At 40.1% G+C, this 27,029-nt stretch overlaps 4 protein-coding genes and 1 long non-coding RNA gene across 12 annotated transcripts in view; 3 read left to right on the plus strand and 2 right to left on the minus strand.

Moving 5' to 3' along the window:
- Positions 1–19,078, plus strand: part of cbfa2t3 (CBFA2/RUNX1 partner transcriptional co-repressor 3) — a 44,171-nt gene extending 25,093 nt beyond the window's left edge. For 4 of the 8 annotated variants that reach the window (XM_052562291.1, XM_052562292.1, XM_052562298.1 and 1 more), the window contains 10 exons: positions 1,623–1,864; positions 1,965–2,054; positions 5,333–5,514; positions 6,780–7,060; positions 7,386–7,471; positions 8,472–8,700; positions 10,049–10,117; positions 10,758–10,811; positions 13,021–13,211; positions 13,768–19,078. In XM_052562291.1, the coding sequence (XP_052418251.1) occupies positions 1,623–1,864; positions 1,965–2,054; positions 5,333–5,514; positions 6,780–7,060; positions 7,386–7,471; positions 8,472–8,700; positions 10,049–10,117; positions 10,758–10,811; positions 13,021–13,211; positions 13,768–14,112 (1,769 nt within the window). In that variant the 3' untranslated portion in view covers positions 14,113–19,078. The remainder of the gene's footprint in view (positions 1–1,622; positions 1,865–1,964; positions 2,055–5,332; positions 5,515–6,779; positions 7,061–7,385; positions 7,472–8,471; positions 8,701–10,048; positions 10,118–10,757; positions 10,812–13,020; positions 13,212–13,767) is intronic. The other 4 variants (XM_052562293.1, XM_052562294.1, XM_052562295.1 and 1 more) reach the window with 3 other exon arrangements.
- Positions 1–20,808, minus strand: part of LOC127962661 (uncharacterized) — a 32,626-nt gene extending 11,818 nt beyond the window's left edge. Inside the window, exons 1-3 of the long non-coding RNA XR_008154617.1 lie at positions 20,721–20,808; positions 19,924–19,994; positions 11,254–11,301 (exon numbers count right to left, since the gene is read on the minus strand). This is a non-coding gene — a long non-coding RNA (uncharacterized LOC127962661). The remainder of the gene's footprint in view (positions 1–11,253; positions 11,302–19,923; positions 19,995–20,720) is intronic.
- On the plus strand, positions 20,339–24,156 carry pabpn1l (PABPN1 like, cytoplasmic). The gene is made up of 7 exons (XM_052562300.1): positions 20,339–20,437; positions 21,287–21,380; positions 21,916–21,983; positions 22,150–22,256; positions 22,341–22,428; positions 23,356–23,480; positions 23,801–24,156. The coding sequence occupies exons 2-7, from the start codon at positions 21,314–21,316 to the stop codon at positions 23,838–23,840; spliced, it is 495 nt and encodes a 164-aa protein (XP_052418260.1). The 5' UTR covers positions 20,339–20,437; positions 21,287–21,313; the 3' UTR covers positions 23,841–24,156.
- trappc2l (trafficking protein particle complex subunit 2L) lies at positions 23,982–26,728 on the minus strand. The gene is made up of 5 exons (XM_052562301.1): positions 26,577–26,728; positions 25,305–25,477; positions 24,727–24,814; positions 24,553–24,632; positions 23,982–24,293 (listed from the first exon to the last, which is right to left on the minus strand). Exons 1-5 carry the CDS (start codon positions 26,607–26,609, stop codon positions 24,248–24,250), a joined length of 420 nt encoding a protein of 139 aa, XP_052418261.1. The 5' UTR covers positions 26,610–26,728; the 3' UTR covers positions 23,982–24,247.
- Positions 26,729–26,765: 37 nt separating this feature from the next.
- Positions 26,766–27,029, plus strand: part of galns (galactosamine (N-acetyl)-6-sulfatase) — a 32,529-nt gene continuing 32,265 nt past the window's right edge. Inside the window, exon 1 of the mRNA XM_052562299.1 lies at positions 26,766–26,914. Within this exon, the coding sequence (XP_052418259.1) occupies positions 26,813–26,914 (102 nt within the window). The 5' untranslated portion in view covers positions 26,766–26,812. The remainder of the gene's footprint in view (positions 26,915–27,029) is intronic.

Below are 27,029 nucleotides of genomic sequence, written 5' to 3' on the forward strand. Positions count from 1 at the left end.
ACAAGAAAGACCTTCATTCATCTTCAGAACACAAATTAAGATATTTTTGATGGAATCCGAGGAGCTTCCTGTCCCTACATAGGCAGCAAGGGTACTACGTTCAAGGTCCAAAAAGATACCAAGAACATCGACAAAATAGTTTATACTATGCGCGCTAAGAAAACTTTATTCAACAATTCTTCTCCTCCACGTCTACGGACCCTTGCTGTCTACGGAGGATCAAAGAGCTCTTGAATTTTATCAAAAATATCTTAATTTGTGTTCTGGGGATGAACAAAATCTTTTGGGTTTGGAACAACACAAGAGTGAGTAATTAATAACAGAATTTAAATTTTTGGGTGAACAATCCAAAAAAAAAAAAAAAATACAATGGGACACTGCACTTAATAAACATGTTCATAAACATGCTTATTAGAGCAATGTCAGAACGTAGAATAATTTAAATGAGTCAATAAGAGTTATTGTCATGAGTATTCATATAGTAAAGAATGCCCTTGCAACATGACCAAGAGCGTTTGAGAGGGTTTGTGTATGATAGTTTGAGCCATTGTCTGGGTGTGTGAGTGCTTAGGATACACAGCAAGAGATTTGTTTACTGCATACGGAGGGATTCGCAGGCAGCATCAGGCTTGACGGGGCTTGGCAGATCTCGCTACCCTATATAGCAATGACGGGTCTTGTTGTTTCACCTGTTCTCGGGTCATAGCGTAGCCTGCTTGCCACTCTAAAACCAGAACACAAGTGTGGAGGTCACATGGTAAACCCACATGTGTTCAGCCTGGAATGGCAAGATAAAATGGGGCACAAGACCCTGTGTTCTGCAACATGAAGCCATGCACACACTCACCCAGCAGTGTGAACGTGCCACCGAACCTGGAGCAAAGCTAGCTTCAGAGGTGTGTTTGCACAATCATATGCTTCCCACTGTCCCGGAGGATTAGGGTCCGTAACTCTGAGTCCTCATGCTGTGTCCACTGCTTGAGTAATGTTGGTTTATATGTGGTCATGGCTTCAGGTGCAGGTAACATAAGATATAAGGCCTACTTTTAGAGAGAAGGCACTTGACTATCAGGAGCAAGAATAAAGAGTGCAGGGATGGAGTGGAAGTGTTGATGGGGCGGCCAGGACTCGGAAAGCTGCAAATCTGCTCTCAGCTGGTGGACATGTGCATAGCCTGATTTAGACGCACACCTGCTGTTGGAATAAAAGTAACCCAGTCCAGGGGGCTATTTTTGGAACCTCTTTAACATGTTCCTCTTATAGTTGTGTCTTAGTGAGTGAGTGGGTGAGTAGTGGGGAGCAATAGAGCGGGTGGGCGGCATGTGTGTATGTCATGGAGAGAGATAGTGAGAGAGATGTTTGCTGCTTGGCCCATTTGCGGTGTGTTTGTTCAAAGTAGAGTATGAAGTGAAGAGTACAGAGCAACGTGCTGTGTTACTGTCATAGTATATCTGTAATTTCAGTTGTTTTTTTGGCTGTTCTCGGAATGCATGTGCCCTCTTCATGCTACGTTGGAGCTTCCTGGAGGGCGCTTCCCAGGACTGAGATGGAGAAAAAAGAAAGCAAAAGAGTTTGGCGTGACTTAAATGATGCTAATACAAACAGTGGCTCTCTTTCCTCAGTGCTGAACGGGAGCAGTCACTCCCCCACGGCACTAAACGGAGCTCCCTCAACCCCCAATGGCTTCAGCAATGGACCGGCTACTTCCTCTACCGCTTCTCTGCCCACTCAGCAGCTTCCCCCTGCCTGCGGAGCCCGACAACTCTGTAAACTTAAGCGTTTCCTCACCACACTGCAGCAGTTTGGCAACGACATCTCGCCCGAGATTGGAGAACGTGTACGCAGCCTGGTGCTGGGGCTAGTGGTGAGTATCTAATGGCTCTCTTTATTGTTGTAACTGTGTGTGTTGTCTACAATTCTTTCTTCACTGGGAGTTAAGTGGATTTCCTTTTCTGTCTTATCAGAACTCAACTCTAACCATTGAAGAGTTCCACTCCAAACTTCAGGAAGCCACAAACTTTCCCTTGCGTCCCTTTGTCATTCCATTTCTCAAGGTAAGAACAGGCATAAAAAAATTAATCTCATACAGACACAGTTTTTCTGCCAGTAATCATGTATAGAGAGACTTTGCATTGCATTGTTCTGGCGAAGAAATGTTCACTTAGACCCCTGTCCACAAATAGGCACTTTCAGCTGTATATGCAAAAATTTTGTATTAAAATTTGTATTAATTTTCGGATGGGCATTTAAATCCAGAAGATTCTGGCATTTTGGGAACGTAAAACTGATTTTTTTTTAATATCTGAAAATGACACCCTTGCGTTTTCGTGTGTACAGCCAATCCGTATATTTTGCGAAATGCTGATGTCATCACCCCACGTATCACCCCTAGTCAGTCAATGCTACTTCGTGTAACAGCAGCAAAAATATGAACAAACACTGAACAATACTCTTTGTATTAACTATCATTAACATAGATTAATAAATGTATTGTTCCATGTTTGTTTGTATACTGTGTACAAGGTTTATGCGCATAGTCGAAGTCGTCTTCTCAATTTTTAGTGTATATTTGTGGCATAATTACAGCGCCATTTATGCTGCGCCGCCCGGGGAGCAGTTGGGGGTTCACTGCCTTGTTCAAGGGCACCTCTGTCGTGGTATTGCTGGCCTGAGACTTGAACCTACAACCTTAGGGTTAGGAGTGAAAACTCTCTAACTTTGAGAGCAAAGTGGAATATACAGGTGTGTTCAAGGATATCTTGTTAATTTTCTAATAACAAACAAAATTCTTACATATATTCAAAGATTTGATAGCATGAACCATGCAGAATTTGTCCAGTGATCCAGAGTTCATTTTTGGAAACGGTCATACACACTGCACACTGCAGCTAATCAATTTGCATTTAGAAAAAGTTGACATTTTTATGTAATATGCATCAGACGATTCTTAAAAGTCTTTCTTTATCTGTATGAGGAGCTTTTCCTTATGGTGCACCATATGCGAAGGGGTGGAGGAGGAGGGTAGTGGGACTTTGAGACAGACAGGCAAAGTGACAAACAAAAAGAATGTAGAAAGATGGCAGCCAGAATCAGCACACATGTGAACAAACTCACTCTGTATTTCCCTGACCTCAGAAACATAGTTTTCTGTACGTGTAGATGAGTGAAGTCCATTTGATAACGCATCCTCAGCCTTTTCCAACCCCCCTGCTCTGCTGTGGCTGGGCTGTGCAGATCTAGTGCTCCATATGGCCATCATTTGTGATTCATTAAAATTGGCACACTTGTGTTTACCCAGAGTGGAGAGGAGTGGTGTGGGCCAAAGAAGATTTCCTGGCAGATGTTGCAGTGGGTGCTGTAAGCAGCACAGCTTTCCGTTGCTCTGCCGCTGTTGTCTTTACGCTGATCCCTTTCTGTCCTCAGACATCACATAGATCCTGGGCTCAGACACATACATGGATTCTCTGATGCATTATAATTCTTTCTCAAATGATTCTGCATTGATGCACACAAATACATAATCGGAATGTGAAATTAAATCAACTGGAAATCACTATGTTGATTGCATACCTAATTACAAAGGATTTAGTGACAAAATGTATGATGCGCCATGACTCCCTGAATCACCCCACCCCAATCACACATGTGAATACACAGACATACATATGTCATATCTGTGTCTGGTAAACATCCAACCCATTCACATGCTTTACTACTGCAATGCATATAGTGATAACACGGACTTAAACTGTCAGTCCCAAGTTGGGTGCTGAAAGAATGTTCTAGTACTGAAGAGGCCTCAAGTCAGATGCCACACTCCCCTGACCAGCATAAAATATAAGGAAACTTAGAGACAGTTCAACAATTCAAAAACATATTCACAAACATAAAACTCAAATTTCAACATACAGATATTACCAATAATTGGTTGTAGAGAGATAATGTATCCATTGACCACAGAACGGAACTAGAAAATGTTTGGTGTGGAAAGTTGCCTTGGAGGCCCCCCACCCCCCATCTTCCACTATCCGTGTATGCATGCTAGTGAGATATAGACTACACAAGACATATCTCATAGTGTGAGTATTTTATTCAAAGCAGAGCACTGTGGTACATGGCACCCAGCACATTGCTCACAGGCTGCTGTCAAAGGCCCGCAGAGTGTTGATGTTACACATCTGTATCATCAGCCAGCTGTGTAGTGTTATACTGACAGCCAGAGAGAAAAAGACAACAAGAAAGCAAGGGTGAGAGATAGAGAGAGAGAGAGAGGCAGCAAAGTTCTCCTGCAGACCTCAGCAAGACACAAACACATGGTGGGCCAGAGAAAGTGTCTGTTTTATCTCATCTTTCTTTCTCTCTCTCTTAACACAAACACTGTTAACATAACTGGCCATCAGAACATGATGCGTTTTAAATACTGGTCAGCTTGAGATGCTGATGTACCAACTTATGTCGGATGAACATACCTAAACGGCAAGACTTATTTGGTTAACCAACTTCAGAAAAACACATTATAGTTGACTAGATTAACCAGCACTGACTAGCATAATCCAATGATTGCCCCCACAAGGAATATTTACTTGCATAACCATCAATACTTACTTTATTAACCATCAGCTTATGCAGAAAGCCATTTTGGTCAGCATTCACTAATAATGTCAATCAATCACAAACTATAAGCTTGACTAATACCAAATGAGAACTAAACATCAAAAACCAGCCTGTATCACCAATAGGCTTGTTAACTATCTTAACTAGGCTTGATCAGAAAGAACTGGTCAACTAGCTCCACTTACCAGATTTTGCCAGTGGTCCACTTCAGAATCAAATCGCTGAGGGTGCTTTTAAAATTAGTAAGGGTGCCTTAACCTTAATATAGGCTATATAAAGGATTTAGTGCCATCCATTGCTAGTGCGCAAAGATTGCTTTGTTTATCACTAAAAAGCTTAGTTCATCGCACTCTCACAAAGTTATGTTATAACCAATGGAGTTCTCTACATTGCAAAATGAATCTACTATTTACATTGCACCTACTAAACTTTCTTATAATTAGATGATTCATTCTGAACACAACACCTGTAAAAACGTAAATGCCTTTGATTGTCTGTTGAGTACAAGGAATCAGCAGATATGTCTGTGATTGGCTATTGCTAAACGGTGCAAAACACTTTTTATTTGAGGGTGCTTAGTACCCTCTAGCATCCCCGTAGAACCGGGCTTGGGTCCAGTGGCACCAAACCAGTATAACAGATCCTGGAGATTCACGTTTGTCTTTATGAAAATAAATGCTTTCCTTTATCACCCACATTTCATCTTTCTGTCCGATAGGCTAACTTGCCCCTCCTGCAGAGGGAGCTGCTTCACTGTGCTCGGATGGCTAAGCAGACTCCAGCCCAGTATCTGGCCCAGCACGAACAGCTGCTGTTGGATGCCAACGCCAGCTCTCCCCTGGACTCCTCCGAGATCATGCTGGAACTCAATGAGCATGGCAAGAGACGTACCCCTGACAGGTATACACACTTTAACACACAAACAAACTTGTCTTTCTGTGTACAATTTTCATAACAAATACCTTAAGTCATAAATATCTACAAAGTCAAGCAAAAGGCAAAAATGTAGACAGCTATGGTAAATGTCAATACAACCTTGCCCTGGGCATACTTCTTCCTGTCTAGCTTCGAAATGCACAAACACTCAATGTAATGAGTGGAGGGTGTGGGAAGATTAGGCCTCACAGAAGAAGACCATGAGGAGTGTAAAGAGAAGGTGGAAATGTGTGTGGCGTGTCTGCCAGGTGCTGCCAGTTGCCTGTGAAGCAGAAACAGACTGAGATGCTCTAACACCAACAGACTCCATACATTGGCGAGACATTTAGAACTCTAAACAAACAAAAAATTAATTGTGGGATTTAAAGCACCAAAATTTTGTTTGTCTCCTACTCTCTTATCCGCACTGTCTCCTGTTAGTTCCCCAGTAGCTGTCCATATGTCAGTGATGTGTCCAGATGGTGATCTTGCTGAACCCCTGCTTGAACTGATACGGGAGGAGGGATAAATAGAGAGAGAGAGAGGCAGAGAAAAAGAGAGGGGTGGGGGTAGAGGAATGGGCAATCCCCTACTGTAATCCATACACCTCCATCTCTGAAGCCTAGGCTTACCAAATCATGGCGAGAGCCCCAGCTGTTGCTTTGATTTGTGGGATATCTGGCCACAACTGCAGAAATTCTGCAAAAGGTTGGAAGTTTTTAGGTTGGTTGTGGAGGTGGGCATGATGGGGTGTCATGCATGCAGCCAGATTTAGATGTCAAAGCCAATTGCACTCTACTCTCAAGTGCAAGAAAACAAGCTTGCACAGTCCTCGCACACACATATATTTCATGCTCGCAGAAGGAAGAGGAGCTTTAGCTCTGAATGCATGGCTGCTGCACTCAGCTAAACAGATTATTATCAACACTGCAGCACAGGCCAGCCAGATGGCTCCAAAACGCCAGTGTCACTGAACATCTGCCAAAGGGAGCAGCTCTCACAGTACAGCAGCTCAGGAGAGAGAGAGAAACGGGTGAGAACGGGGAAGATTAAGGGGTTGGGATTTAACTCTGTTTCTTGGTATATGAAGGCTAGAGTTCACATATGGCTCGCAGCTGGCCTCAACATTTGGACACATGAGTGGAGAGAAAGAGGGAGGTGGTTTAGAATGAAAGAATGCAAAACTATCAATAGCCCTCTTTCCTCTTGAAAATGTCATTTCTACAGCATTTCTACAATCTTTATAACAGGACCAAAGAGAGTGCAGTGGACAGGGATGGCTTGCACCCGGAGCACCTGGCCAAACGTCCATGTACAGTGAGCCCCAGTCAGCGCTTCAGTCCAAGCAGTGGTTTACCTGCTCACCCTCCCCCCAACGGCCTACCAACGCACCCACCCAATGGACTTCCACATCCTAACCCTCCTGCCCCACAGCACTACCGTTTGGAAGACATGGCACTTGCCCACCACTACAGAGACGCTTACAGACACGCAGAGCACAGGGACGTCCGGGATCGTCACCGGCAAACAGGTCAGAGTGGTGTAGTCTATAGTAAAATAAACCAATAAACTACTTGGGGCCATGTTTACAGTGACTTTACCATAGTTAAGTGGTGTTGCTTTAAACAAGAATTCAATTCAGTCACAGGTGTACATATATACATGCCATTTTACAACAAATTTAAATATGGCTAATCCTAACAGAGTTTATGGTTTAGACTTTTGAATTTGAGAAATATTTCCAACTGCAGAAGTAATGGCAGGAGTGCAAAGCATTGTATAATTGCACATACAAAGACATGATTTCTCCATTGTAATGGTGCATATGCTAATGTAGTGCTGTACTTGTGTTACAGCCGTGCATGGAACACGTCAAGAGGAAGTGATTGATCATCGGCTGACAGACCGCGAGTGGGCTGAGGAATGGAAGCACCTCGATAACGTATGTGTTACCAGATGCTTTGTTTTTCTTTTTATTATCTTTCTTACATAACGCAGAGAGCATAATAGTTGCTAACTCTGATGAGAGAAAAACAAGTTTCAGATTAATGTGGTTAGAATTAGTTTTGGTTGCTGGTCCAAGGTGATCTAACAACCTGACAATAAGATGGTGCATCAAGTCAAAACTAATGGACATAAGGAAGTGATACAGGAGAGAAAAGGTGTGAAAGACAATACAGAAGAGCACCATAGTGGAGTGGATGTTGACAGACATAAGATGTGTCGAATATTCGATGGACACCTGATAGTAGATGAATTAGCTCAGACCTTTTCTGAAGTATAGCAAGACTTTTGTTATGCTTTTTGCTCACCTCAACATTGCCTCTATACAGACTTACACTCAGACACATATTGAATAAAAAGGCCACAGATGGAGTGAGGAACCCAGTGGAGGACGTTCCCACTGGAGAGAGCAGCTGAGACAAGGCTTGCAGTCTGTGAAATCAGGCTTATTCTGGACTTTATCCAAATCTGAAATAAATACAGCCAACAGCATACTCAGAGAGTGAAGAATGGCATCACATGGATGAGGGGAGATCTTATTGAGGGGAGGTGGGTGGTTGGGGAAGATGGGAGGAAAGAGGACGAGAGTGAGAGAAGGCTGTAGAAGCATGGGGGAAGAAAGAATTGTTTTGGCTTCTCCCACTGGCAGCACAGCTGTTGCAAGGCTATTGTTGCTTAACCACTCAACCGCTCACTGCACCACTGGATTACACACACACACACACACACACTCATACAAAGTGTTCAAATATCTTAATACTTGTGCTGCACACTAATGCATCAGCCATTCAAATCAAATATAGCATTTTTTTTTATTAGTAATGGCCAAAGAAGGTGCAATGTGGAAGTGTTATTGTGGACTTTAGGATGTAACTGGTCTAAAGTTGGTTCATAACATTATCTTCTACAATTTCCCATTCCTTTCTATCCCTCTATAGTTGCTGAACTGTATCATGGATATGGTGGAGAAGACGCGGCGTTCCCTCACTGTGCTGCGACGCTGCCAGGAGGCGGACCGTGAGGAGATGAACCACTGGATCCGTCGCTATAGCGATGTGGAGGATATGAAAAAAGGTGGGAGCTCCACCCAGCGGCCTCCTCCTCTTCCTCCCCACCACAACTCTTCCTCCTCCAACACTCCTAACAGCAGCGACACACAACCGCTAGGTACATGCACCGTTGCAGATGCAGCTGCAGGCGCAGATGCTCGGCACGCAGCATGTCTCTCACATTCTTAGTGACCATCCTCGTCTAAGTAGTTTCCATCAGACAACACACCACTCAGTTTAATGTGTTTTAAAGGGGTAAAGAACATTATTTTGTGTATTTGGTGTAATGAATGTGTTTATGCGGTTGAAGGTGCAAGAAAAACACATTATAATGTACATTATTGTTTCTCCTCTAAGCCCCGCCTTTCTGAAACGTGCCATTTTTTTTTGCAAATTTATCGGTCTGAAAAGTGTGGTGTGCTCTGATTGGCCAGCTATCCAGTGCATTGTGATTGGCAGAATGCCTCAAGTGTGTGACAGAATTGTTATGCCCCTTTCCATACTGTGATACAGAACACTGGCATGACAAGGCAGAAACAGTAGAACCCATTACAAACGAGCCATTTGTTGCATCCAGTGGGGACATAATTACAGATTATATTGATTTATACTGGCTTTTTATGCGTTGCATTTGTGATAGGAGAAACGACAAACAACAAGCGCTACTCTGCTCTGCTCAAAACTTGTGTTCGAATCATCAATGGCAAATCTTTTAAATATGTAAACCTACTTACAGACTTGCGAGTCAGAACAGCTGGCATTGTAGTCTTCTCATAGTTAGCATGTGATCCCACATTTAGCCCACTAACCTTACTTTACAGTTTATCTTCGCACCAAACATTTCTAGTCTATAGCCACTGCTAAGGCATGGGGCAGCTAATTCTTGTCTGTTACACCATGTCCTAACCCACCCTGTTCCTAGGGACTCAAAGTACTGTATTTGGGTGTCTCTGTAAGCTAGCACATGTGATTCCACTCAACAAGTCATTAGTACAGTGATCTATGATTTGAATTAGTTGTCATGTAAGTGAGACATCCAAAGTGTGCAGTACTATATGTTCCTGGGAATAGTGTTAGGAAACACTGTCCTAATCAAGCATAAAAAGTAATTTTTGTTGTCACTGAAAGCAAAAATAATGCATGACACTGCCAGACACAACGTATTCAATGTTTAAGAGGGATTTTGCACCAATAATGCATTGTGGGAGGGGCTACCCAGTGTGATAAAACAGAAAAAACAACAACAAGCCAAGTAAACTGTCGAAATTTATGATTGCAGTCCTTAGGACTAAACCATTTTTTTTGCGTCACATCTGGTAAGGATATGGTTGCCAACCTCCAAAAGGATGTCATGATTTCAAAGTTGCCCTATATATTGTTTAGTTTTTTCCACGTCTGAAGGAATATACAATGCTTTTCTCTCATCCAGGTGTATTCAAGTCGCTTTTTTTCATGTTCTTTTACAGAAATCCACAGAGACTTCCTGCACCGGCCCCCGTCAGGCTACCTACCCGAGGAGATCTGGCGGAAGGCTGGTAAGTGCATTTGGAGAGTGCATTGTCTACTTTCACCTACTTTCACACGGGCACACAGACATATGCACACTGGCCTGCAAGGCCTCACAGCCATAGTTATGCAAGGCCAGGAGCGGGAAAGGCCGTTGAATGCCGTTATTGTTAAGAGCTCTCCATCTGTCACGACCATGAAAGACAACTGCAGTTAAAGCTGCAGTGAGAATGCAGTAACCTGCCGCAGTCAACAGCAGAGCAGCACAGGTAGGGCCAATAAACCTGACCCTGCCCAAAGAAAGAAAGTGAAGCGAGAGAAAAGCACGGCTGGATTGTTCTTTTTCACTAGAGTCTGTTTAATTACTGTAGTTAGATATATAGTAAAAGGTTTAGGGGGCTGTACATAAGCCTGCTTGCCCTCTGTGCCATGTAGGTCACACACAATACTGATGGGGTCAGCCAGAGCACAGGTGGTGTCACTCGCCCAAAGGTCAGGGATCAAAGGGCACTTATTAACTGTGACCCACACTAGTAACATTACAGCTGAGTAAAATCAATATGCCATTACTAATTTAAAATGCTGGAATGATGCTGCTGTTGTCGGCAAAACTTGGCTGCATTTTCACTGTGACAAAAGCATTTTTAACTACAGTTGTTTTTCATGCAGGTGCTACAAGTATCCCGCTCTCGCCAGCATTAAAGCAACTTCAGAACAAGCAGGGTGAGTAACATCCACCCGCATTACAAACCAACCTGCTCTTTTTTTATTTTATTGCATAGATGGCCTTGTATAATTTTTCTAGTTATGGCAAAAAAAAATAATACTTTGCAGGTGTTTCGACAGATGAGACAGATATTGACTTGTATTAAGAGTGCAGAACTATTAAATTAATGTGCACAGAATAGCTCAAACAAATCAGACTTTGAAGTATTGATGAAAAATGTTTGAAATCATATTGAGGTTTTCTGGTGGAGTGTAAACCATATTTTAAAGCGTTAACAGGTCTCTTCTGAAACCTCCAGAGGTAAACCGAAAACTGAGATTAGCTACTAAAAGTGAGACTACTAGGATCTGTTTTAAATGTTTTTAGAAACTGATAATTCATTGCAGACTCTGGGAAATAATTGAGATATTAAAGGAGTGCCAAACTGAATTTTCTTACCTGTGGGTGTCTAGATTTTCATGTCCTTCTGCCTTTGGTGAGGCCTGTCTTTGAAAATGCAAGAGAATAGCAAACATAAAAAAGAAATATATCAAAAATACTGTCATATCCCTGTGGAATTAAAATGTTAATATTGCCACCCCATGTTTTCCATTATGTGCCAATTGCTCTAGCATCTGCTCCCAAGTCTCCTTAATAAAAATTAATTAAATTTGCAAACTAATTTTAGTGGTGCATGTTCCGATTCTGATTAAGCAGTCTAGTGTTTTCAAAGATACAGAAAAATTGGCGAGAACCTAAAAGATGAAGAAAAAAGCTAAGCAGTGAAGAATGAAGGCAGAGACAGGATGAAAAAAATGAGGAGATGTGTGTGGGAGGTGCGGAGAGAACAAACTGAATACTAACTAGCTTTCCAGCTGAGACAGTAGTGATGTAGATGAAAACACACACACACACACATACACTCAGTCAGTCAGTAGCCTGAGGCAGAACTCTATGGAGAATTGAATGGAGGGTGTGTTATGACAGATATTTATGACCGGGTTCCTCACAACCAGCTTTCTAGAGTAAACACACTATGGGGCAAAGAGTATAGAGCCATAGAGACGTATGAAAAATCTGCAATAAGAATGTTTGTGTGTGTGTGTGTGTGTGTGTGTGTGTGTGCTTGTGTACCCCCTGCAGCAATACACATGCATTCACAAAGCACATCATATCCTTTCAGATTCTGAAATCACCCACATACTTTCTAAACCATTACCCCACAAAACAGTAGACAGCATTTCAAACATAAATGTAACTTTAAAAGTGTCTGTTTTAAAAGACTCCGCATATGCAACTATTTATGTGAGGCGCATGAGAATCAGTAAATTTGGTATTTGGTGTTGCTAAGCTAACAGCGTGGGTTTTTTAAATACAAAGGTTATTTTCCATACCGAATGCAATACAAATTTAGGTATAATCATATAAATGCCTACCATTTTAAATCAGTTGTTCTGCTTGTCAGCAGTGCTGCATTAGATTTTGGCCAGATCTTTTCAGACAGCATGCATCTATTGTTTGGGACAGCCTTCACATCGGAAATGTTACTCTGATGCCCTAAGATGTAGTTTAGGTCACCTAGCTCACTAGGTTTTGGAGTTTATGTTAAATGTTCACATTTTAAAAGGCCAAGGAAAAACAAGGGAGTACAGGGAACCCTAATGTTCAGAGTGCTAATGAGTCAGGTGTTAGATTTCTATTTTAGACAACACCCATACACATTCACACCTGCGTGTCCTGAAAACACACATAGGCCTACATAATATGAGCACACACAAACATTTACTCTCAAACGATGGCATTTGGTAGAACAATGGTAGAACAAGGTTTGCAACTACTCATCCCGGTTTTCCTTCTTCTATATGAAACGATCCAGCATTAGTAATGATGTTGTGCATTTGGTCAGCCATTTATCCAGTTGGATAAATATGGAATGTTTAATAATGTATTGTTAGGTAAATAGACAAGCTTGTGAATGACCTTTCAAGATGTCTACTGCCTATCAACACTACAAAATAATTGTAACCACTGTTGTTCGGATCAATTATTAATAGCTTATTTTTCCGACAGAATGTTTTAAATCTTGGATGATGTACATCTGTTTGGAGAGATGAAACAAGCTGAAAGCTTTGAGTGCCTCAATAGAGGATGTTGAGAGGAACAGCAGTGGTCTATGGGGATAATGTCTTATTTTTTTCTCTCTTGATATTCCTTCCTCATTTCCAGAGGAGGCAGTAAATGAAGTGAAGAGACAGGCCATGTCAGAGCTGCAGAAGGCGGTGTCGGATGCTGAGAGGAAAGCTCACGAGATGATCTCTGCTGAGCGCTCAAAGATGGAGAGAGCTCTGGCCGAGGCTAAGAGACAGGCCTCTGAGGATGCACTGACTGTCATTAACCAACAGGAGGACTCCAGTGAAGTAAGGACCACATGTAGCCAATGTTCAGAATATATTACTAGTATACTGCATACTATTGGATATCGCTTCAATTCATTCGTCTCACTAAAGACAATGTTCTCTGGTTGTTCACTGCCCATTTTGACAAAGGCAGCAGGTCATCTAGGTATTTTACACATAAACTGTATAGTTTACATACTACTGTTGCTCACAGACAAGACATGGGGTCTGTTAAAACTAAATGGGCTCAGGGGAGGCAAGAGAGCTATGGACTCCTGCTGTAGCTTTACCTGTTTGTGTCACTATTGGACAGTGTTTCTTTAGAAAAACACATGATTTATTCAATTCTTAATAATAGATTTTCTAATATTATAGGAGGCACTATCTCTCGCTTCCTCAAAGGAAATTAAGTAGTACTATTGACACTTGGAAACATACCCAAGGATAAACATGCAACATTAAACACAATTAGTCTCATAATGCTCTGTTTTAAAGTGCATTCTATATCATTGCATGGAGATTGATTTTTGTTTGTAAGGCAATCATAAAACAGTCCTTGTTCATCTCCCTCCTACAGAGCTGCTGGAACTGCGGTCGCAAGGCTAGCGAGACGTGCAGCGGATGCAACACTGCGCGATACTGTGGCTCTTTCTGTCAGCACAAGGACTGGGAGAAGCACCATCACGTATGTGGCCAGGGCCTGCCCGGGAGTAGCAGCATGCCACTCGGGACACCATCTACCACCTCCATCTCCTCCTCATCAAGTGTGCCCCCCACACACTCCGAGAGCACCCCTCCAGGCCCCTTGTCCCTGGCGGGGCAAACCAGCAGCAGTGGCAGTCCCAAGGAAGCAAGCTCCAGCAGCGTTTCTCGCTCAACCACTCCAGCAACACCCGCCCTGATGGATGCCTCATCCCGCTGACTGAAGAACCCCAAATCTTAACCCATGCTCCAGCCATGTCTACTGCTGCTACAGCATCCTTCATCCAAAACAAGCTGAGGAACCTCCACCATACTTAACTTCCTCTCAAAATGAACTACGGCAACCTGGCTTCCACATCTACATTAAGATCTTGTTTTCTCAGTCTCCAAAAAAAAAAAAAAAAAAAAAAAAACCATCAAGGCTCAGATTCCTTCACAGAAGGATGTACTGTGTTTAATGCAACATGAGCAGTGTCTGTTATACTGGATGCCACTGAGAAAGCCAGGAAAACACATATACTTACACATTACATGTTTTATTCATGTACAAGACAATTTAAGGCATGGCCTTAGTTACCTACACCCTTTAAGAGAGGTGTGCTCTGTGTAAATTGTGGTGGCACCATATTCTGAACGTGTCTTGACCCAGGTAGGACTAAATATACAGTATGTAGGATGGATTCCTCTAAAATGACCGACAGCCGTCACTGCGGGAGGTCAAAAACGGACAAGAGCACTCTGAAAATCTTCCACCACAGAGCTACCTTCTCACAACATGACACACCGCGTTTCAATTTTTTGGCTTTAATTAAAACAAAACAAAAATCCAAAAGAAATCATGAAGATGATTAATGAGAAGAATAAAACCTGTTAACTACCTTGCTAGCGAGCCAAGAAAATCTACACCAGACTCACCTCTCTGTACTGACGTGAACCCAAATGAATTTTAATAAAGAAAAACAAAAAAAAAAAACAAAGAACATGATCCAAACCTTTTTACTACACTGCCAAAGTTACTAAGAAGCACTCATCTTGTAACCAAACGCAAACAACTTCACCTCCTCAGCAGTAAAGCCAGGCCAGAGTTCCACAGTCTGTGGAGAGGTGGCATGGTGACTAGACACTCAAACCTTCACTGTGCCCACTGTACTACTCACTCAGATCCTGAGGAACGCAGACTTTAGCCCGGATCCATGGCTATGGCAATGAAGACTCACACCTGGGATGTTTAAAGCACTTCACCCAGTCAGCCGCAAAGAGAAATGACATGAAAACGAAACAGAAGGCAAAGATGAGTAAACGAAAAGAGGCAGGTTGACTTCAAAAGGAAAGACGAACGGCAAAGGAACTGCCAAAAACCTCAATGGATTGTACACTAAGAATGAGTCTTTTCTTGTGAAACATTTTCATTTGGTTTTCCTAAAGCTCTCCGAATGCTGAGACATTTCATTTTGTTGTACGATTTCATTCTCCCTCGTTTTCCAAAGCATGACAAGACTGTAGTCTCCCAAGACTGGCGTAGACTTGGTTCTCTTTTCTCTCGCTCTTTCTACCTCCCCCCATCTTCTAAATGTTCATCTCTTTTGTCTCCTGACAGAACCTCTAAGCAGATATCCATGAAGGGATCAAACGTTGCTTGTAGATATTACTTTCTGTTTCTGGATGTCTCTGTCTTCAATATCTGCTTGTGTGCGTACTCAGAACGAGGAACGCGTTCTTTCTTTGTCTTCTTTTAGGTTTCAGCCGAACATTGGACAGAAAAAGACACTCTAATGGGAGAGAAGCTGTGTTGTACCTATTGTTCGATTTGTTGTATCAATATTGATGATGAGAATCCTCATGTAGAATATTTTATATTGCTCGCATTGTAAGACAGTGAGAGAACAAGAGGTGCAATATGAAAAGAGAATTCAGCTACTGAATGGAACCTCAGAAACGGCCCTTAGGGTATGTTATAATATAAATATACATATAAATATATCTAAAATTACCACAGTAAATTAATGTGAATGTACATAGTATTTAAAAAGAGGTCCAAAAATGAGTTTGCCAAATAACAGAAACCTTTAAAGTATAATGTCTAGACTTTAATCTCTCCATTTAATCTTTTCTGTCTGAATGATCGTTTTACAAAACGTCTGTTGTAACAGTGGAGGAGGAAGAGGTGCTCACGTCACTGTTCGTGTAGATTACTGCCAGAGGACTTATGAACATGCTGGGCGAGATGTTTTTGTAGCCATAAGCGTGTCGGAGCAAATGGCATCACTTTAACAAAACCACAATAGACTGACCTAGCTCGCCCCACTGAAGATCCCAAACTGGCATTTTGGAGGGAAGCCGCTAGAATCTGTGTGAAACATTGCCATCCTTTGGGCCAAAGTGTCACTGCAGTGGTCCAGTGTGTAATGTGCACACACAAACACACATGCATGCACATACAATCACAAAACCAAACCCTTGGTCATCCATAGTCCAAGTGTCTGACAGAAGAATCAAGCAAACACTATCTGGTTCTCATCTGGTTTTGCTACAGTTCCCAGATTTTGCTTTGGACATCAGGCTGTGATCCAACATAGTACCAAAACGTAATCCGTTTTTAATGTAGTCTGGATAATATCTGTAGAAGTTCTGCTGATCCCAACATTCATGTTCCTTAAGGGCTGTTCGTGACGGCAGTTACAACGGACAAGACTACCCTTATAGTAAAAATACTTGGATTTTTGCCACCATCTTACACTTGCAACCCTCTTTACATCCTTTGTTTTGGCCAGTTTTGATTTTTTGGTGTTGCTTTAGGTGTGAGTCGGGTTCATGGTTTAAATTTTACACGTGGCATGTGAAAATTATCTATCTTCCTATCAGATTTCTAAATTAATATATGAACTTCTCTAGGAAATATCAGCAACATGTGATCTAAAAACCAGTGAATTACTAGAACACCAGTCTCTGATATAATAGGTCTCTCTCTCTCTCTCACCCATTTTGAAGAGGATTTTTCATGAACCATCCTCTCTTTCCTTACTAGCTACCTCCTGTAAACAAATCAAAGGCAGTATGAATGAATGAAACCACTAGCAGACATGCAAATCTATCATCCTGCCCAAGCTAAACAAGACATTTCAACCTAGAAACTCGAAAAATTGATATGTATATTTTGTCCACATTTTCATGTCTACACAAGTGATGGGTCAACAAAGTCCTGTTTTTTCATGGGCTGTTATACAACAAATTAACCCAAAAAACACTCTACAGAAGTATGTAGCAATGCAAAAGCATGCACTCTTGTGTTACTGTTGTGTTACTGCTGCAGTAACCAAACTCAGTTCTCAAGGGTGTAAAAGTAAAGCAAAGTTATTTTCAAATGTCTGTGCCATTAAACCAGACGTGTTATTATTCAGGTAGCTAACTTTAAAAGTTGAAACCAACTTTAACTAATTTGCACAGTAAAATTATCTTTAAACTGTTGCACTGCTATGACTTTAGTTAGCTGTCCATAGAAAAAAAGTGTTTACATGCTCACTATGGCAAGTCTTCAAAGTGTTGTGTCATGAACTGTTCTGACACATCCTGACTGCAACAATGAGTGAAACGGAGTTGCCTAGTTGTACTTGCTTAGAATGTTTTGAGCCCTAAACATAAAAATATCTCATAAATATCCAAAATGATAAAAGCACAGACCAAAGCATAACTGCACATCAATAGAAGCCGTTTGGACATTGCGTCGCCTAAAAAAGCAGCCTGAACATGGGTGAGCGACTACCCATAAACCAAAGTGTACAAAATGACCATGTTGAAAGCAAAAGACGACAGTAAACACATTACGAAAAGACATCGGTACTATAATTCCAAGCCAGGGGAATGCTTGTTCCTGGCATCCAAAGCATCAGATAAGATTACAAACGTTCAAACATTTAAACCAACCTTGCTCAAAGATTTCATTATGGGAATACATGAGTGTGAGTGAGACAAAATAGAGTGAGAGATACTTTCTATTAATGATTTTGCTAAGGAACTTACTTGAATCTCAAGAGCTTTAAAATAATGCCATTAGCAAAGTTATACTAGAGAACTTCCATAAACTCAATTCGAGCTTTGCATGTCTGCTAGTCCAGAACTAATACAGAACAAATACATATTTGCAATATTTTTGGCCATTCTGTTCCTTACTAAAATCGAACCAAAAACAACACCATGCAAATGCATCTTTAGCTGTGTGCTGTAATTCCGCTGTTATCTGGCGTATCGAAGGGCCGTCATTCTCAAAGCAAATCTGTGCATGCCTAGATTTGGTCAGCATTTGGCTTTGTTAGTGAACCCATGTTGGGCAGCTGTTCCGTCAAAGATTGACACTTTGGGAAAGAGAGAGAGAAACTTAACCTAAGCATTAAGCAAACATACTCTTGAACTAAAATGGATGCTGATGGATAACTAGTCAGCAACTTGTTTTACTTATGAACTGTTTACCTGTTTATCCCAAAATCCCTCCTGAAAAAGCAAAACGGCTTAAACCAACCTAAGGTAACCAAGTTGGTTTCTGGCTGGGAGACTAGCGATACTACCAAAACCGGCTAAAAACAGCTAAGACAAGACCAGCAAACCATTTTGGGCTGGCTTAAGTAATTTGTCACTCATGTTATCCAGCATCACTAATATTTTTATTTTCTTAATTTTTAATGACTATACCATCCACTTGCGGCTAACGGCAAAACTGTCAAATGGAAACCATTTATCACAGAACACACAAGGGTTCCTTACACTACTGTAGAACTGATTGCTCTGACTAGCAGAGTGGGCCGGGCATTGAACACACATACGATAAATGCCATAACAGCCAGATACATATTTCTGTACTAACAAAGGCTTGGTTTGATACATTTAGGCAAACACAATATACTGTATTGTGCAATACATCATTACAGGAAAAGGCATTGTTTCAATAGGAAAGGTTGGTGTGTTAAATATTTTTTTGTTTCTCTTTTAAGGTCCTGTTATCATTCTCTAGACGATGTGAACTGTGCCAGGAGAGTTTTATTTATTTCTTGCATGCTCTTTTCCCCCTTTTGCAATTCCCTCACCCTCTCTAACTGTGCGCTTTCTTGGACATGTGACGCTGTAAACATTCTAAATCAGGTTATTGTCTGTGTTGAGATACGTATCTGTGTAATTAAAAAGACAGTGAAATATGACTAGTCTCTCAATTTGTCGATTTTTTTACATGAAAACCTTTCTCCACAACAATCGTATGTTTAAAGGGGTCATATGATACTGCTAAAAAGAACATTATTTTGTGTATTTGGTGTAATGAAATGTGTTTATGCAGTTTAAAGTTCAAAAAACACATTATTTTCCACATACTATACATTATTGTTTCTCCTCCTTAAACGGGGCGATTTTTACAAGACTCATCGTTCTGGAAAGCGAGGTGTGCTGTAATTGGCCAGCTATCCAGTGCATTGTGATTGGCCGAATACCTCAAACGTGTGACGGAAATGTTACGCCCCTTAACATATTAAATGAGCCATGGCTAAAGTGATGTATTTCCTCAGCGACCAGCAGGCATGACGAAGCAGATATCAACCTCTTTTGGACAGCCAAACAAATAGTTTCACTCTTACAACCGAACACACATATATACGACATGGTTGTGGCGGCAACAGCAATACAACAAAAAGAATAAAAGGTACGGCATTATGCATATCTTCCCACATAGTGAAATAGAGATGTGGAGGTATGTTAGAAAGAGCCATTTTAGGGGGGTGTAGTTGACTGTTAACTTTTATAAAGAATATCTCTTTGGATTTGAGACTTTATAGTCTTTGTAACTTCACAGATCTTTATGCACCAAGAACATGCAACTCTCCAAAGAGAAAGGAAAAATTATAATCGCATCATATGACCCCTTTACAATCTGGACTGCGAAATATGCCAGTGTCCATTTATCAATGAGGTACAACTGACGCCATGCTTATGAGTTTATAGACATCAGTTGAAAGTGTGAAATCCCACCCATCATAAGAAGGAACATACATACTGATGTCTTGTCAGCTATCCATCAACCACATCGGTCACTCATTAGAATTCCTAGACAATTGTCCACCATTCCTAGGAATCAAAGACATTACTCCAATACCATACAGGTAGCCATGTCAAAATAGAATATGACAAAACACATTCCTATAAGAGTTTATTTGACTTGGCAGGTTTTCTTTTTGAATATTTTTAGTTTACTGAGAACTGGACTTTTGGAAAAATGTTATTTCACTGAATTAGGATTGGAATATAATAATATAATCATTCAGGATTTTTTTTCACCTCTAACTTACATCATTTAGGAGAAAAATAATCATCTAAAATCTCAATATATTAAACAAATAATAATAATAAATGGCTGTAAAAATAATAATGATAATAAACAAAATCACACCTGTTTCTTCTATTACACTCAACAGAGTTTGATTAAGTTAGTCGAGTCAGGTGTGTCGTTAAGGGTTGTAATAGGAAGGCTGTTGGGCTGATGTTGTAAACCAGCGTAACAGAACCACCAGGTAAAGTTGAACAAACTGAAGAAAAATATATGAACTGTATTTTGTCTATTTACTTCGCTGTGAACAATAATAGCTATGTTTTGGGCAAAATCGTTAGATATCACTAACGTTACTAGGCAATATCATGGATATGTTTCACATATAACGATAAACATGGTGGATCGTCAATACCAGAGTCCAGAGGTCGATTATAAGATCATGTCGCCTTTTCATCGGTTCTTAAAATATTTATGCTGATTTTTTATTTTTATGCGAACTGGTGTGAAATCGCGACGAAGCCTACCTTACTGCAGTCTGTTGATCTTATCGGGAGTTTCCACGCAAAGTCGTTGGCAGTTTGGTATGGCGTCATCAAGGGTCGTTAAAAGTTTTATTGGACTCAACAAACCAAACATTAATAAACATTAAACTATTTTAAACATTTACAATTTTTGAAGGTATTGTTCCTAAACATACAGGAGAATGCATTTTAATAACGTTTAATAAACTCCCCCCTCCTGGTTCATGTTCAAATTTAATCCCAAATTGTTTTAATATATATATAAATTTTTAAATATACAATGGAAATAACAACACCCAAGTATTAAATAATATAATTTTTCGTTTTGGGGTGAATTATTTATTTAGTTAATTATTTTATAGTCCTGTAATGTTTTTAACATGTTGTGTCAACATTAATATGTGGTCACAGAAAACAAAATCATACAAGAATTAGAAAAAGAAAAAGAAAAAAACCAGTTTAAAATGTCGTCCTTCAAGAAATGTCCCGCATCTAGCCATGCACTTTTTTTCTCTTAGTACATACTGTAAGGAGCTGTGTTTGTGTGAAAAATCATCTTGTTCCTTCAGGTGCTGGAAGCGATTCAAACTCTTGTGATGGAAATGGACGAGTCTGACATGCAGTATGAGGTAGAGAGACCGTTTCCCTACAGCCCTCAGGCAGGTGAGCAGCCAGCTGGCCCACACCTGAGCCCATCTGCTGGGCCGCAGTGTCTTATCACTGCCCAATGAGGCATGCCCCAGAAGGGCTGTCCTGCAGCCCGGCGTGTAGTCTTATCTAAGGACATCTCTGCCTGTGCAGGAACAGCCTTCTGTGACAACTGTGAACCCTTAAATGCTCCAAAAACACACACGTAGACTAGGACTACACACTCTCTCTCTCAATATATACACATAAATAACTGTTTATTGAAAGTTCTTACATGACATTACTGCAAAAACTCCTTTTAGGTGTATTTGGATGATTTAATGAACATAAAATATTGTAATTTAGGCAATTGTTCTTACACTAGTGCCTACTATGTTTGTACAATTGGGTTTTTCCACTCAACGTCTTACAGTTGCTGAATTATATGGCCCAAATATAGCACTAGCCCTGGGCCTCCCTATCATGCATCACCTTAAATGACATTCATTATTTAAAACATAATGTTAATATTTTATGATTATAACTAACTTTATGATCTTACCTTCCTCAGGATTATTCTTCAGTATGAACCATGAGGAGAAAATAGATTCTGATAGGAGATCTATCTATGTGGGGAATGTAAGCTGCTTGCGTTCTTAAGATCTCCTTTGCCAAGTAGTTACTGAAATAAAGCAGAACCGATTTGAACTTTGTTTGGAATTGTATTTCAATCATGTATTACAGGATTCCATTTTTTGTTGTGTATGTTTATGGAAGACTAGAAGCAGTATAGTGTGATTTACAGGTGGATTATGGAGCGACTGCAGATGAACTGGAGATGTACTTCAATGGCTGTGGCCACGTTAACAGAGTTACAATCCCGTATAATAGATTCACAGGCCATCCAAAAGGGTATGTACCAGTTTGGCTTCCAAACATGTAAATATATAATTATTTTAATATAAAACATGTTTTACGAGTATATTTTCCTTGCAGTTTTGCCTACATTGAGTTCTCGGAGAGGGAGTCTGTGAGGACTGCCATGACTTTAGATGAAACACTATTCAGAGGACGTGTCATTAAGGTGAGATGGAAATGTCCTACGATGGGATATGGCTATGCATTACATTGCAATAAGGCACCACAGCTGGATGTGGCCCAAATCAGTTTTGGGGTTGATGGAGTGAACAGAAAAATATAATGTTAATTCTGAAATTTTCAAGCACGATCTGAGCCACTTTCTCGTATGTGGGAATAAATTTGATAAAGGAATACACCAGCTGTTGATATGGTTTTAGATTCAAAAATAAGGACAAATAAAATATAACCTTAGCTTTACCAACACTGCATTTATTTTATTTTTGTATGTTCTTCTGATGAACATGCATTCACTCTTATATAAAGGTTCTTTACTGGCACTGATGGTTTCATGAGGAACCTTTGACATTGAAACTTTTCGTTGCACAAATGTTCTTTACAATGGAAAACAGGTTCTTCTGATTGTTGGTATGTTCTTTACATTAAGTCAAGTGGTTCTTTTAAAGGGATACTCCACCCCAAAATGAAAATTGTCATAAATCATTTACCCCCATGTTGTTCCAAACCTATAAAAGCTTTGTTTGTCTTCGGAACACAAAAGATATTTTGGATGAAAACCCAGAGGCTTGTGACTGTCCCAGTGACTGCCAAGTAAAATACACCGTAAAGGTCCAGAAAAGTATGAAAAGCATCGTCAGAATACATCAGTGGTTCAACTTTAATGTTATGAAGCGACGAGAATACTTTTTGTATGTGAATAAAACAAAAATAACAACTTTATTCAACAATTTGTCTCCTCTGTGTCACTTCATAATGTCACGGTTGAACCACTGATGGCATATGGTCTATTCTGATGAGGCTTTTCTGAACAAAAACATGAGCTGAAAATCAGGCTCCAGTGTTCATTTGTCATAAATCAATTTGGATTAAAATCTGTGACAGAAGATTTCACATCAAGCTCTTTGTGCACTAGGTATTGCCAAAAAGAACAAACATTCCAGGTTTCAGGACTACAGACTTGCGTGGAGGTTGGTCCCGAGGAAGAGGTTTCCGTGCCTCGAGATTTTACAACCCATTCAGGGGCTGCCACTTCATTAGGTCAGTTCTGCCAATAAATAACAGTACTTCACATGATATGGAGCTTTAATTGTTTTAGAGCAGCGGTTCATGATTTGCACTCTTCATATATACTGATTCAATAACCTTAGTGGTGATATGGTAACCTTAAACCATAAACAAACCCTTAAACCTAAAGTAAAAATGTTGCTTTCAGATTTGTGAAGACTAACATTACTGCAATATTTCAGTGGTATCTTCACATTTATACTTGTAAATTTGACATTTGTACATCTATGCTTGTAAATCCAGAATTTGAAGTCTCTTTTTTTAACGTCATAAAACTGTAATTTTTGTTTTAGGGAAAATGGAAGAGATGATCCTTGGGTTGACTCTTTTTGACATTCAATTTGGACTTTTCTGTTATCTTCAAAGCACTTCTTGGTGCTGATTAATTTATGTTTCAGTAATTGCATGACAGGAGCTCAGCTATTATTTTTCTGTGTGTGTAGCTTGAATGACACTACAAAAATGGAGACTTGATTTGTATTGATTGGTATCTATTTTATTTATATTTTATTCGATTTCTTTCAAATACTATGCCTGTAAGAGGCTGAGATGTCTTGTGAATTTCAGTACTACTTTGTCTGTTTTGGAATTTCAGTGCTTAAATTTAAGCCAAATCAATGCAAATAAAAATCAACATTATCACACATCATTTCACGAAACAAAAATGTAAATATTTTTCACCTTCCAAACAATACAAAATAGACATTCATGTTAATATATACAATTGTGAAGAGAGGACTTCAGAAGGCCTGCACCATCATAGTTGAAACTATACTGTCAAAAGCCCTGAGAAGAAAAAAAAAAAGTTTTATTATATTAGAACAGGGGTCACCAGACTGGGTCCTGCAGAGTTTACCTCCAACACACTTGAACCAGCGACTCGAGCTCTTATTAGGCATACTAGAAATGTCCATGCAAGTGTGTTGAGTCAAATTAGAGCTAAACTCTGCAGGATTTCTGCAAACCAAGTTTGGAGACCCCTGTATTATCAGATCAGTCGACACAGCAAATACTTAAAATGTATGCATTCACTAAATGCACTTACTTTGACTGAATTGGATCACCAGGATTGTAGAATGGGTTACACATAACATCAGTGAAGGAGTTGTGCAACTTCCTGAACATCTGAGGAAAGACAAAATGCTCATAACACTCATCTGATTAACATCTCCCTATTTTTGTTTTTGTATAACTGACACAATACACCTCTGGAACTTACACTTCTAATTTCGTTGTCTCGTAGAGACGTGTTGGAGGAGTCGACAACAATCACAAACTTCACCTTAGAGTTTGTCACGTAGCCATATCTGTAATTCTTGTTAAGATGTTGACATTTGAATTATGATTGAAAATGCATTAGAAAGCGTTCCATCCTAAAGGGCTGTTCCCTCAAAAAAAATCAAAAAAACTATCATGTTACAATATGCATTTCTTTCTTCTGCCGAACACAAAAGATGGTATTTTAAATGTTAGCAACAGAGGTTTAAAAGTTCACTTCAATTCTATGGACAAAACTGACATTTTTTAAATCTTCTTTTATGTTCCACAGAAGAAAGTCCATCATACTGTTTTGGTTCAGGATTAGTGGTCAGATGATATGAGTTTTTCTCAGGAGCTTTTGCTGATAGCCGAAAGGCAGGATGACTAATAATATCTTACTGGTTAATTTGTGATCATTAAAAGGCTAATTACATTTCTCTGGCTCCAAATTATTCCTTATTTGAAACGATGGAAATAGATCACAAGAAAATAAATGTTTCTTTCGCAACTTCTGTTTAATGCTGACTTTAAGGATACACTTTGTAGTCCTCCGTTGGATAGAGGAGTCCCAGATAAAGCTCCCTCTGGTCGGCCAAGGCTTTGCCCACACCCGAGATCTTCTCCTCCACCACGTCCAGAGAAGTGTGCACTGTGTAGTGGAACTTGAGTTCCCCCTGTGTGGGAACGCTCCGAATGTACAGGGGATAGTTCTGCAGAGATCAACATATTGTTAGAGTCAAGTCTGCTATTACAGGAAACACAATTTCAACTTAATGAGCATAAGTTTAGAATTAAACATCAACTAGACTACAATAATCGGTCCATTTGCCATAGAGTTGATTAGTGCATAAATCATGTTCATGCTACCTTAGACCATGGTTTTCAAAATTACAATGTTTAATTATTTACAGAAAATATTTGATTGACCAATCGCATCAGTTAGTGGTCAAACGTTTTTAAAATATGACTTGGGTGCATATCAACACTATAAATCACTGACTGCTCATCTAAGAAGTCAGTTTTCTACACAGCTGATAAGATATAGACTACCTTTATTACTGTCTGCATTTAAGAAATTAACCGTGTAATCAGCAGGATAAGGTACCATCTGCTAGGTATCACCACAAAACTGTTATTTTTCATCTACAATATCAGCAATAGCTGACCAGATGAACCCATAAAGACTGGACTCAAAGACCACACAACATAAAACTTCACTAAAACACTTGTGTTGGGTGGGGGGTGTCTCAATTATCTCCAATATGTAAATATTTACGATGTCGTCCGCTTTTACCATGTTTACCCCATCCCATGAGTACTCACCCATTCTGTTGCAATTCATCCGGTAGTGTGGCAGATTGCAACAGCACTCTTTGTACATCAATTTACACAGTTCAGAAGACTAGAGTTCTAAACAAGCTACTTTAATATTTAACGCAAACACGGAAATCTTATTTAATCTAGGATGAGATGCAAAAACACTGACACAGAAACAAACACTCCCCGGTCTCCCACGCCACAAACATCACTCCAAACAATGTAGATTTGTAAAAATAATAAGTAAAACATGGTATATTTCATACCATACCATATTACATATACTGGACTTGTGCCGTTTTGGTGTATTTACATTAAATTGTAACAACCATGCAAGGAAATCTACGCTACTCAGCCCTGATCATATTAGACACATATTAGAAACTCTTCGCATCAGATCTGATGAATCCAGCACGTCGGATCTCGAACGCATTCAGGCATTACCAAGAAATCATTTGCTGTATCATAAAATAGCTTAATGTTTTCACTTACCTCCTTCGCAATGACTGCTATACACACCGCCATGATGACGCTACAAACACGGTCACGTGACACGCAAAGTCACATGATTCGTAGTTTCATAGCGCTCGTGACTGTTTGCAATGCTTCTCGTGATGCGATGAAACACGCTTTGCTGTGTTGAATTTTTAGTATACTAACAGTTCCGCTTCAGAGTGCACTTCCTGAAAGTTAGCATGTGTTGTGTGAAGATGTAAAAGAGAGTTACAATGAGTCTTAAGACTGTGATCTGTGTTTTATGGGCAGTATGTGTGGGTCACACTGAAGGAAGCCAACATGGTCCAAATATCATCATCATGCTTATGGATGATGTAAGTCTTTTCGAGGTCTTTTTCTAATAGGCTTGACTGACCAACTAACTTCAGAACGACACTAAAACCGTACTTTAAGTTAATTTACTCGTTTTTTTTGTGGTTATATATACAA

Source organism: Carassius gibelio, chromosome B7, assembly GCF_023724105.1.
Source record: "Carassius gibelio isolate Cgi1373 ecotype wild population from Czech Republic chromosome B7, carGib1.2-hapl.c, whole genome shotgun sequence".
Lineage (NCBI taxonomy): Eukaryota > Metazoa > Chordata > Actinopteri > Cypriniformes > Cyprinidae > Carassius > Carassius gibelio.